Below are 12880 nucleotides of genomic sequence, written 5' to 3' on the forward strand. Positions count from 1 at the left end.
ATTGTTAGCTACCAAGGGGAAGCTTGCCATGTCTTGTTAATTCTCCCGCTACCCACAATATCAACAGAGAACGCTATTAGAGGTACCTTATATTTTAGTATTGGTTTTAAGTACAGAAACGATGTTTCTGTTTTATACAGAATTATTATTTGTTGTTCCTAACCCCTTCATCACTTTGACAGCTTTTCTTAGTTTCATGCACACCTACCTATTAAAGCACAGAGTAGCAGGCCAATGTTATGTGTAGTGGTTATAAGTGATTTTGGTGCGGTAAGATATTGTGTGAACTTATTTATTTTTATGTTTCTTTTACGTATGTATGAAGCTGCCATGTAGGTAAGCTTTAGGGTTTTACAAGTGTAGCCCTTAGAACTGAAATCTCAGCAATATATTTAAAACTATAGGCTATTGTACAGTGCTGAACTTTTTTTTATTTAACATTGTTACTGGCAGCATGAATTTCACTAAGATCTTACTCGTTAACCCAGTTTAACTGATGAATTGCTTTGCACTTCAAACTACCGTTAAGGTACGCAGCGATATTTTGATAACAAAGACACTATATTGGTAGCATGAAACTTTGTGCCTGAGTAGTAGCAGTTCATGGTAAGGACAATGAAAGTTCTCATGGGAGCATGCGTCAGTTAAACTTGGCGCTGTCGACATCTGTAATAATATTATACTTGAGAACTGTAACACGTAGCTAGAGCAATAAGTGGAGCTTGCATTTCAGTTCATTTACTGTCCTTTTACAGTTTATTTACTGTACATAACGTCAGGCCTGTCAACTAAAAATAAGATTCCTTAAAAAATGTTTAAGTTCATAATTCTTAAAGTTGCTTATCACGGATTGAGCAATTTAATTTATTCACATTCCACTACCGGAGATCTGACTGTAAGTTTCATTAATTCTATGTTATTCATAGAATTATTCAAAGGTTGTACTAAATCAAGTAAACAGCGTATTTAAAATTGCAGTTGTTTTTGATAGCCAATAATTCACTGATTTAATTGAGTTTTGCACAATAATGGTCTATAATTCACCGAATTCACAGGTTTTTGTGCAGTTGCCACAATATATGCGTTGGCATCCTTTGCTTTCATGCAGAAAGAACTTATCTTTATCCATGTTTTGTTGCATAGCAGTTTGTACAAATAGCTAAAAATACTAGAATTACAAAAATTTGTGAGTTTAAAATAGCATCTGATGGTCGATTCAGAGGAAAAAACAGCTAAAAGTAGGCGTCATCGGAGTTATCCTTACCCAGCCAAGCATTCACTTTGTGGTTGTGAAATACGGGGCTTCCTCTGTCGAGGGAGCCCTAGTATTTGAAACTCCAGCAGCTCAAGTACAACGATTGTCGGTTTTAGGTGCCAAAGTGTAAGTCCGTTGTACTCCAGTATCACGATTTACTATCGTGTTGTGGTTAACTTCTGCATTTGACTGTATCTGTTTTTAACAAACTTTCTCGCTAATACCGTAGCAGATCTCTTTCCAATTTACTGTCAACTATTGATAAAATCATTAAAAATTTGTTAAGAGAGACGTGGTCAAATGCAACGAGTGACTGCAACAAGATAGTAAATTGCGACAATGGATGCGCAAGTCGTAAAACTATTTAGCACATTTTATACCTTACAAATCCATGCTCAACTAATTTCAAGTGAGTTTGATAAGATAACATGCTGGCTGTAGGTAAGCCTACTACTGATAAGGTGTTGCGCTAGGTTAGGAACTCTTCTCCACAGTATTTATAATTCAACTTTACTAGTATAATCATATCGTAGGTACGCAAAGAGCTTTGGTTTGCATGTCTCATGAAATACAACTTGTATTTTACTACTAGTTACTTGTATAATTGGAAATCGAATGCGTGGAAATTGAAATGACGTATTTGAAAATGATTAATTAAAAAATGGTAATGAGTTTAAAGCTTTCAAAAGACTTTCAAAAGAAAAACAAAAGCAGAAGGTAACATCAATTAGTAATAAAAAGTACCTACTTAGCTTGTAACCTTCAGTCGCAGCTAGAAAAGTGGGAATGCAACTCCGATATGCTGAACTAATGCGAAGCAGGAAAACAATGCCGAACCAATATATTTTAGATGATATTTAAAATGGATAAGGACAGTTTAGTGTCCTGGGTAGAATGTCTGCCTGCAGACCCGGAGGTTCCGATTTGTAGTCCAGTGCGAAGCAGTTTTTGTTGCTCGTTTTTGTTGCTTTGTTGTTTTTGTTACATTATAACTGGACACACAGATGACAGACAAACACTGAGATTTATATGTACATGTAGATTGTTACATATTTGGTTCTGCTATTGTTGAACCTGATAGTCTGATCCTGTGATACTACTGCGTATATGATTATACAAATATCTAGACAGTATCCTCTGTAAAGCTCTGCTTCAGATGTGGGTAAAATAGATAGTTGTGAAGAACTTAGCATTTACCATGCTAGATTTTATCCATATAATTCCTCCTTGCTCAAGATTACAAATAAAGGTTTCATATATATTTTTAGCCCTAAAATATTTTGTTAGTTTAGTATTCAATTGAAATTATCAAGCAGGCAATGAATGACAATTGAGTTTCTTTTCAAGGTTGATACAAGTTTATTATGACTATTTCGTTTTCTGTCAGTTGCCAGCTCTTCTGTTCTGTAGAATATTATGTGCTACTACTGTAGATTTTATTACTGACAATTGTATCTATCTCTATAACTCTCAGTGTTTGTCTTTTTTGTTACACCCTTTGTCCAATTATTAATTGAAATCTAACAATGAAAAATCTGTCTGACACTGGATATGATCTCAGTACCTTCAGATCTGAGGTCGTGAACTTAACCATTGAGCTACACGGACTTCAATGGATGTTTCGGGCAAGTAGTCATTACATTGGTTAAGATACTTACACTTGAAGCGCTTGCTTGGGGTTAATAACTAGCACTGTTGACTGTTTGTAACGAACAGTCAACAGTGCTAGTTGACCCAAAACGCAAGTATTGTTTTAGTAAATATTTTAGTAGAGAGCTAGCTTTCCAGGTAAGTTAGTCAAATTCATTAGGTAATTATTCTATTACCGATGCAACGCCAGCCATTCGGCTAATATTAACATATATCTTTTTTGGTGTTTTCATTTAGATATATAAAAACAGAAGTCTCTACAACCTTCAGACTTCAAAAATCAGCATCTGTCTTGCTATTTAGCCAGCTAGTGATAATCATTATTTTTAAGTGTTAACATATACATATAAATGCTAACATATAACATGCAATGTTAAGATACAATGACAAATATTATATCAACATCTAATTATAAATACTAAAATTTAATCATAAGTGTTAACATTTACATGTAATTGTAAATGTTAAAATATAATCACAGTTAAACAATTAAAGTCACAGTTAAACTTCTGCTCATGTTCACCTTGTTGTAAGAATTCTCTAACATACGTAGGCCTACGTAAAATTAGAGCAAGTATTTGATTTACACCCAAATAAATCCAGTATCCCAGACAAATTACACCCAAATGTTTCTACAGTTTGTAAAAAACATTGCATCTCTGTAAGGAAATATATAAAGGCTAATGAAAATTCACCCTTCACCTTCATAACTACCTAACTTGATGAGCCTCTGTGTCAACACTCTCTCCGTACTTCTTGCATTATAACTATTCTTCATTTTGGACTCACCAGTATAAACCCCATCTTGGATAAGGTGCTAAGGCTATTCTGGTCACTTGTTATGTTATGATGTTTTAGCCGAACATGTGGTGAATGATCTCTCCGAGGTCGCCGTTGATTGGAGCTCATATCAATCACTCACATTTGAAGCTATAGTAAATTTTGATGAGTCAAAACCGATATTTGTTTGTTGGTGTATTTATTATAGCCTCTGGTAGATGCTGAGCCAAGCCACTGATATAATAGGGTCTTTCAGGGGGCTTCCATGCTATCATTTTCATTCCTGCAAATGCAGTTTCAGATCTTTACATTTCAGGTGGTAGTGAGGCATGGAGCTACTGACCCAGTTTTACTTGCTGCAATACAAGAACTGGAAACTTCAGTTTAGAAAAAAGATTGTTACAGTTATAGAGATACTCATCCCTGTTGCATTATGCTTTCTTATGGTCGCTATCAGGACTCTCGTCGTGGTCACCGAGTATAAGAATGTTACAACATATTCTTCGTATGAAATTGACAAGCTTCCAGATAAGCTTGTTGATATGTTCAAGAATCCTGCTTCAAAAATCCCTGTTCCAATCCTGCTGGTTGCTTACGCGCCAAAAACACCACTCACCATGAAAATTATGAACCAGGTAGTGCAGAAGATTGCTACTAAAAGTGGGATGCTTGGAATGGGTAAGCTCATTAAAAATGTACCTGTACCTATTTTTCCGGTTGCGCCATACGAGTGTGTATACATCCGAGGTGCACCTTTCTCCTTCCAATTCTGTTTATTTTACCATTGCAAGAGTTATCGTAGTCTTTGTCCTGATTGAGGTATGCAATCACTTACACTCGAGCCTCATTAGCAGTAAGCTAACGGCTGCTTTTCGAAACCTTTAAAGTGGTGGACCAAAGACTGTAAATGTTTACTATAATAAGAGCCGTGTCCATCCATCTGGCTGAAAGCTGTCAAATATCACTGGAAAAAACTTACACAGGAATCAAATCCAAATATTCCATTTTCTAGCCAAGCGCGCTACTATCCTCGTCACTCAACTGCCTTTGCACATCTAAGAATAATTGTGCGCATAGTTATTACACATGACGATTTTTCACAACGCACAGGACTGCCAGAGCACTAGTAGGTATTGATTACTGGCAACTAGCTGTGTAACAGGTACGCTCGGTAAATGTTAGAAATATTGTAATTGGATTTATCCTTGGGTCAACTCTTTATTGGTAATTATTAGGTTAACTCCAAGGTTACGGGTAAACGTAATTATCGACGATTGCTTATCGCATATCTCTTTTTTTCAATAGATAATTTGTCATGCCTTCCCCAGAGAGCTATGCGTTGGCAATCCAAAGGCTCCCTCTGTTACTTGTTAAAATGATGATTTGTGTTTACTTTCATCAAATCATACATTTAGTAAAACTAAAACGAATTGATGCTTGGATATTCACAAATATTCTTGACTGTGTATATATATACACAATCAATAATATGTATATATATATATATATTGTATATATATTATATATACAAAATATATTGTATATATTATATATACAATATATATATTGTATATATAATATTATGTATACACATGATTGGTTGAGTCTAAACAAAATCTATAGTGTGTCAATTCAAAGCATACTATGTCCGTGATTGGTTGAGTTTAAAAAGATGCTTTCATGTTTGAATATTAAGGTTTGGCTAATACTACGGTAAGAAAGTCTGTGTAAACTCTAAGTGAGATTTTTACAAGGAATTTGATAAAAATTTGATATTTATTTGAATAACCCCTACATGGATGTATAATCTGGTAAAAGCGGCTGTAGGCCAAAAATTTTAGCAATAACTAGCATTAAGCCCGGTGTTGTCCAGGTTTTTCTTCATTTTCAATCAGATAGGCCGCAGTACGCATGTAGATTTTCAATGCAAATTGCTACGCTTCTTTCACGACAACAATCCATGAACGAAGGAGTGAAGGAATCCATGAACGAAGGAGTGAAGGAATCCATGAACGAAGAAGTGAAGGAATCCATGAACGAAGGAGTGAAGGAATCCATGAATGAAGAAATGAAGGATTCCATGAACGAAGGAGTGAAGGAATCCATGAACGAAGGAGGGAAGGAATCCATGAATGAAGAGGCGAAGGAATCTATGAACGAAGGAGTGATGGAATCCATGAACGAAGAAGTGAAGGAATCCATGAACGAAGAAGTGAAGGAGTCCATGAACGAAGGAGGGAAGGAATCCACGAACGAAGGAGTGAAGGAATCCATGAACGAAGGAGTGAAGGAATCCATGAACGAAGGAGTGAAGGAATCCATGAACGAAGGAGGGAAGGAATCTATGAACGAAGGAGTGAAGGAATCCATGAGTGAAGGAGTGAAGGAATCCATGAATGAAGGAGCGAAGGAATCCATGAATGAAGGAGCGAAGGAATCCATGAACGAAGAAGTGAAGGAATCCATGAATGAAGGAGTGAAGGAATCCATGAATGAAGAGGCGAAGGAATCTATGAACGAAGGAGTGACGGAATCCATGAACGAAGAAGTGAAGGAATCCTTGAACGAAGAAGTGAAGGAATCCATGAACGAAGGAGGGAAGGAATCCATGAATGAAGAGGCGAAGGAATCTATGAACGAAGAGGCGAAGGAATCTATGAACGAAGGAGTGAAGGAATCCATGAACGAAGGAGTGAAGGAATTTATGAACGAAGGAGTGAAGGAATCCATGAACGAAGAAGTGAAGGAATCCTTGAACGAAGGAGTGAAGGAATCCATGAACGAAGGAGCGAAGGAATCCATGAACGAAGGAGCGAAGAAATCCATGAACGAATGAGTGAAGGAATCCATGAATGAAGGAGGGAAGGAATCCTTGAACGAAGGAGTGAAGGAATCTATGAATGAAGGAGTGAAGGAATCCATGAATGAAAGAGCGAAGGAATCCATGAACGAAGAAGTGAAGGAATCCATGAACGAAGGAGCGAAGGAATCTATGAACGAAGGGGTGAAGGAATCCATGACCAACGAAGGAGTGAAGGAATCCATGAACGAAGGAGTGAAGGAATCCATGAACGAAGGAGTGAAGGAATCCATGAACGAAGGAGCGAAGGAATCCATGAACGAAGGAGTGAAGGAATCCATGAATGAAGGAGTGAAGGAATCTATGAACGAAGGAGTGAAGGAATCCATGAACGAAGGAGTGAAGGAATCTATGAACGAAGAGGCGAAGGAATCTATGAACGAAGGAGTGAAGGAATCCATGAACGAAGGAGTGAAGGAATTTATGAACGAAGGAGTGAAGGAATCCATGAACGAAGAAGTGAAGGAATCCTTGAACGAAGGAGTGAAGGAATCCATGAACGAAGGAGCGAAGGAATCCATGAACGAAGGAGCGAAGGAATCCATGAACGAATGAGTGAAGGAATCCATGAATGAAGGAGGGAAGGAATCCTTGAACGAAGGAGTGAAGGAATCTATGAATGAAGGAGTGAAGGAATCCATGAATGAAAGAGCGAAGGAATCCATGAACGAAGAAGTGAAGGAATCCATGAACGAAGGAGCGAAGGAATCTATGAACGAAGGGGTGAAGGAATCCATGAACGAAGGAGTGAAGGAATCCATGAACGAAGGAGCGAAGGAATCCATGAACGAAGGAGTGAAGGAATCCATGAATGAAGGAGTGAAGGAATCTATGAACGAAGGAGTGAAGGAATCCATGAACGAAGGAGTGAAGGAATCTATGAACGAAGAGGCGAAGGAATCTATGAACGAAGGAGTGAAGGAATCCATGAACGAAGGAGTGAAGGAATTTATGAACGAAGGAGTGAAGGAATCCATGAACGAAGAAGTGAAGGAATCCTTGAACGAAGGAGTGAAGGAATCCATGAACGAAGGAGCGAAGGAATCCATGAACGAAGGAGCGAAGGAATCCATGAACGAATGAGTGAAGGAATCCATGAATGAAGGAGGGAAGGAATCCTTGAACGAAGGAGTGAAGGAATCTATGAATGAAGGAGTGAAGGAATCCATGAATGAAAGAGCGAAGGAATCCATGAACGAAGAAGTGAAGGAATCCATGAACGAAGGAGCGAAGGAATCTATGAACGAAGGGGTGAAGGAATCCATGAACGAAAGAGTGAAGTAATCCATGAACGAAGGAGTGAAGGAATCCATGAACGAAGGAGTGAAGGAATCCATGAACGAAGGAGCGAAGGAATTCATGAACGAAGGAGTGAAGGAATCCATGAACGAAGGAGTGAAGGAATCTATGAACAAAGGAGTGAAGGAATCCATGAACGAAGGAGTGAAGGAATCCATGAATGAATGAGTGAAGGAATCCATGAACGAAGGAATGAAGGAATCCATGAACGAAGGAGCGAAGGAATCCATGAGCGAAGGAATCCATAAAGGAAGGAGCGAAGGAATTCATGAACGAAAGAGTGAAGGAATCTATGAACGAAGGAGCGAAGGAATCCATGAACGAAGGAGTGAAGGAATCCATGAACGAAGGAGTGAAGGAATCCATGAATGAATGAGTGAAGGAATCCATGAACGAAGGAGTGAAGGAATCCATGAACGAAGGAGCGATGGAATCCATGAACGAAGGAGCGAAGGAATCCATGAAGGAAGGAGCGAAGGAATCCATGAACGAAAGAGTGAAGGAATCTATGAACGAAGGAGCGAAGGAATCCATGAACGAAGGAATCCATGAACGAAGGAGTGAAGGAATCCATGAACGAAGGAGTGAAGGAATCCATGAATGAATGAGTGAAGGAATCCATGAACGAAGGAGTGAAGGAATCCATGAACGAAGGAGTGAAGGAATCCATGAACAAAGGAGCGAAGGAATCCATGAGCGAAGGAATCCATGAACGAATGAGTGAAGGAATCCATGAACGAAGGAGGGAAGGAATCCTTGAACGAAGGAGTGAAGGAATCCATGAATGAAGGAGCGAAGGAATCCATGAACGAAGAAGTGAAGGAATCCATGAATGAAGGAGTGAAGGAATCCATGAATGAAGGAGCGAAGGAATCCATGAACGAAGGCGTGAAGGAATCCATGAACGAAGGAGTGAAGGAATCCATGAACGAAGGAGTGAAGGAATCCTTGAACGAAGGACTGAAGGAATCTATGAACGAAGGAGTGAAGGAATCCATGACCAACGAAGGAGTGAAGGAATCCATGAACGAAGGAGTGAAGGAATCCATGAACGAAGGAGTGAAGGAATCCATGAACGAAGGAGCGAAGGAATCCATGAACGAAGGAGCGAAGGAATCCATGAACGAAGGAGCGAAGGAATCCATGAACGAAGGAATGAAGGAATCTATGAACGAAGGAGTGAAGGAATCTATGAACGAAGGAGTGAAGGAATCCATGAACGAAGGAGCGAAGGAATCCATGAACGAAAGAGTGAAGGAATCTATGAACGAAGGAGTGAAGGTTCATGAACGAAGGAATGAAGGAATCCATGAGGGAAGGAGTGAAGGAATCCATGAACGAAAGAGTGAAGGAATCTATGAACGAAGGAGTGAAGGAATCCTTGAATGAAGACAATTGTCCTTGAAGCATGTGAAGGCGCATTCTCAAGCTTTTAATCGGATGGGTGTTTAAGAGGCTGATTCTCAGGAACCCGACAGAGTTTTAAAACCGAATATTTTTTGGCAACCTAGTGAGAGGCATGCTTGTGAAGTTTGGACGGAATCACCAAAATAATGCTGCAATACATAACTTTTACACAGACTAATGCGCAATGACATGGGGTTTATTATTTTAGCAACAATGTTTTATTCGTTAACTAGAGTAAATGGTGAACGTTTGTAAACTTTTTAGATCAGTAGCAGCAGATTGCCTATTGAGTGAGACAGTTGCTTCAATTATGTTTTCTTATTTCAGCGACAGGTAATGAAACTGAGGAGGATATGGTCAACTTCCTATCAGGGAACGTTACTTACCAAAACCGCTCCTTCTCTGTTGAGCAGGTCTATCTTGCAGGAGTTGTCTTTGACGATACCGAGAGTTACAAGAAAGGGATTATTCCCCACAATATATCTTATACTATTAGGCTAGTGAATCTTTTGTCTTCCTATTTCCTATGCAGTGAAAGATCAGCAAATCGAGTAAAAAAAATTTGAAATTTTCTTTATATGTTAAGACTGTTGCATGCTAAAACGAATATTCTCATAAGATTACACTATAATTCATGCAATTCGTTCCACAGCCCAAAAACCTGTGATAACGCCATAATAAATACTGCAGGTATTGCACATAACATTAATATTAAATAGTAAAAAACTATATGTGAAAAACTAAATTGCATGCAAAATAGTAAATTAATAAACTGATAATCAATTCAAAAGTTTTGGTTACTTTCCTCAAGAGACATAAGAAGCACGTGTATGTTGCTAGGCTATGTATGGTTTTAGGGGTGGAGACGATGATAGGGGCGCATGACGTAACTTTCTCAGCTCTAGCCTAAGTTCTGCTTAAACTAAATTAGCTTATGAATGTTTTATTATTTTTTATGAACTATCATTTTTAATTTCCACCTGCCTCTAAACCTTTATGTAAAAAGTTGCAATGTTTCAAGAAACTTAAAATTTGAAAACGATTCAAGATGTAGAGTCAAGCATTTGCGCAGATTTCTATTAAATGCTTAAAAATTAGGGTTTAGGGTGTTCATCTTTGTAGCCTTGCGTGATTTTTTGAGCATCCCTAACATGTTTTTTGAGATAGATGAGCTACCGTTGCATAGGATGGATGGTGTAGAGACTGAGGTTTCAACAATGTGCTTTTAGTTTGTGGTGATAGGTTGCAGCACATTGAGGAATATTTTTGCTGCATTCTTGTTTTCTGATTAATTCCATTTTTAAACCTTAAAGGTTAACTTGCAATAAAATTCACATTACAGTTATTTGGTATCAAAAGATTCACCATGTCTTACTATGTTGTGTTGTAGGTGCCAAATATGTGGAAATGTGATTACAAGCTCTTAAAAGCTCAAAAACGAAAAGCCGCCGTATATTGGAATCTCTTTGTTTCGATGACGTAGCCATGAAATTTGGTTATTGTCTTGTCACGTGATGTTCTCACGTGAATTGAAAGGCCAGTAAAAAGCTCAATATAAAATTTATCGTAGCACTAGTTTATGACAAACACTTCGGGTTTTACCGAAGAACCCCTTATCAAATATAGATGCTCGCTACTTGACAGTTTTGTTTCGGTTTGGTCTAATTGGCAAGTCGTAATCTCATCATGTGACCCAGTACTACGCAAATAATTTTTGCAGCACTTTTCGATTATCACAAGTGACCAACAGGCTCGTCATGATTATCAGACAATGATATGTACTCCTTCAAGCTAAGGCTAAAAAATTAAACGAATTTTTACGGTAAGTTATAGGATATCACTGCTAAAAGTGACAGCATTATGATGACGATAAAACAGACGCGTAAGAACAATAGACATGGTTTTATTGAATGCGTGAAGTATATTTGTGAAAATATTTCGACGAATAAGGTTGCATGAAACCGTAAACAGAAACCATCTCTCACAACTACGTCACATTTGAGCCGTTTTGGAAAGAGAATCCAAACTACGGCGGTCTCGTGTGGCTGCGATTTTCTGTTCATTTTTGAGCTTTTAAGAGCTTGTAATCACCTTTCCACATATTTTGCACCTACAACACAACAGAGTAAGACATGGTGAATCTTTTCATATCAAATAACTGTAATGTGAATTTTGTTGCAAGTCAACCTTTAAGCATATTTTGATCTCTATAAAATTTTGGTAAGTAGTTCTGCCTCTATTGTGATTATTCTATTGTTTTAAATTGTTAAAAGCTGACTATTTGAAATGGCCTTGGCCAAATAAGTACGTATCTAGCTACTAATAAGATGTCTATTAAAAATTGAGATACCTGAGGCATGCTTCTGCTCAAGTAATTAGCATATCGTCCAGTTTGCTGTTTCGCTTTTCTTAACTTTCATATCTATTTCAGGCCACTGTTCAGCCCTAGAGGAGACACTTTCAAACTAAGTCTGCTTAATACCTGGGCTACTGATTACCTTTTTCCTCCTTTTTCTGTTCCTGGACCGAGGAGCAGGAAAAATAAAACTGGAGGAGATCCAAGTAAGTCGCAGATAATGGTGTTAGTGAGCGGAGTGCTGCAAGACTTATGACTTATTTTCAGAATGTTAAGTGTCATTAGTCATCTTCACCTTGTAATGCTGGCAAAGAGTTATTCTTTTTAGTAAATTTATCTTCAGACGTGCAACCTTAGCTGATTAAACACTCTTATTCAACTCTATCATGTGGATGAGAAAACTTCCTGGTTACTTTGCCTGCTAAACTAAATCTCTAAATAACTAAATCTTGTTATTGGCTGAGAGCTGAATACTAGCCAAGTACTAAAAATAGTTCTTGTATCCTTTGCCTTGATTCCTCGCTAAAATCTCTTAAACTTCACTAAACGTTAAATACTCATGAAGTTTAGATTTGACCTTTAAAATATAATATTGATTATATTTTAACTAAAAAAGAAACTGTTTTGTGTTCATGATAATTAGAAACATTTATTACATGAATGCCCGTGTGTGTGGAGGGCCATGGAATGAGCTTATTATAAGACTAGAAGGCACCAGTTTTAGCTCCAGTATCACTCATTCTGAAAATTGTCAGGTGTGATATAAATCGTCATTACACAATTATATTGTTTATATGATTGGCGATATCGCTTCAAGTGTTAACGATTTTCAAATCGTCTACCTTGAAAATCACTAACAAAAAATTAAATCGCCATATCGTGAAGCTCTTCTTGCACTTAGCTGTATTTTAGCACATTTTGTGCCTAGTTAATTTACTTTTACCTGCTTTGGCAATCAGTATTCACATCTTATCAATTTTTTTTACGATGTGGGTATTTTTTAGATTACTTCAATGAGGGGTTTATCACGCTTCAGCACGCTATTCATGAAGCTATGATAGAAGAACTCAATCCTAATGCTAATCCCTCCTCATATTCTACACTTATGGAGCGCTTTCCATACCCTCCGTACACTGACGACACGTTCCTGACTGCTATCCAACAAAACTTTCCATTTTTTATCATGCTGTGTATGATCTTCTTCTCTCTCAACATTCCAAAGGAAGTGACCCTAGAAAAACAAAATAAGCTCAAGGTTTGTGCTCATCGCATT

At 37.8% G+C, this 12880-nt stretch overlaps 5 protein-coding genes across 5 annotated transcripts in view; all 5 read left to right on the forward strand.

Moving 5' to 3' along the window:
* The first annotated feature begins 6533 nt into the window (after positions 1–6533).
* LOC137388282 (fap1 adhesin-like) lies at positions 6534–7100 on the forward strand. Its single transcript, XM_068074773.1, has one exon. The coding sequence runs from the start codon at positions 6534–6536 to the stop codon at positions 7098–7100; it is 567 nt and encodes a 188-aa protein (XP_067930874.1).
* Positions 7101–7112: 12 nt separating this feature from the next.
* LOC137388288 (fap1 adhesin-like) lies at positions 7113–7628 on the forward strand. Its single transcript, XM_068074781.1, has one exon. The coding sequence runs from the start codon at positions 7113–7115 to the stop codon at positions 7626–7628; it is 516 nt and encodes a 171-aa protein (XP_067930882.1).
* Positions 7629–7640: 12 nt separating this feature from the next.
* Positions 7641–8448, forward strand: LOC137388296 (fap1 adhesin-like). The gene is made up of 2 exons (XM_068074789.1): positions 7641–7820; positions 8227–8448. The coding sequence occupies exons 1-2, from the start codon at positions 7641–7643 to the stop codon at positions 8446–8448; spliced, it is 402 nt and encodes a 133-aa protein (XP_067930890.1).
* A 128-nt stretch (positions 8449–8576) lies between these two features.
* LOC137388307 (fap1 adhesin-like) lies at positions 8577–9233 on the forward strand. Its single transcript, XM_068074799.1, has one exon. It carries the CDS (start codon positions 8577–8579, stop codon positions 9231–9233), a length of 657 nt encoding a protein of 218 aa, XP_067930900.1.
* A 2453-nt stretch (positions 9234–11686) lies between these two features.
* LOC137410588 (phospholipid-transporting ATPase ABCA3-like) overlaps positions 11687–12880 on the forward strand; it is a 77962-nt gene continuing 76768 nt past the window's right edge. The window contains exons 1-2 of the mRNA XM_068096032.1: positions 11687–11813; positions 12612–12862. Of these exons, the coding sequence (XP_067952133.1) occupies positions 12662–12862 (201 nt within the window). The 5' untranslated portion in view covers positions 11687–11813; positions 12612–12661. The remainder of the gene's footprint in view (positions 11814–12611; positions 12863–12880) is intronic.

The sequence above is a fragment of the Watersipora subatra genome, chromosome 1 (assembly GCF_963576615.1).
Source record: "Watersipora subatra chromosome 1, tzWatSuba1.1, whole genome shotgun sequence".
Classification (NCBI taxonomy): domain Eukaryota; kingdom Metazoa; phylum Bryozoa; class Gymnolaemata; order Cheilostomatida; family Watersiporidae; genus Watersipora; species Watersipora subatra.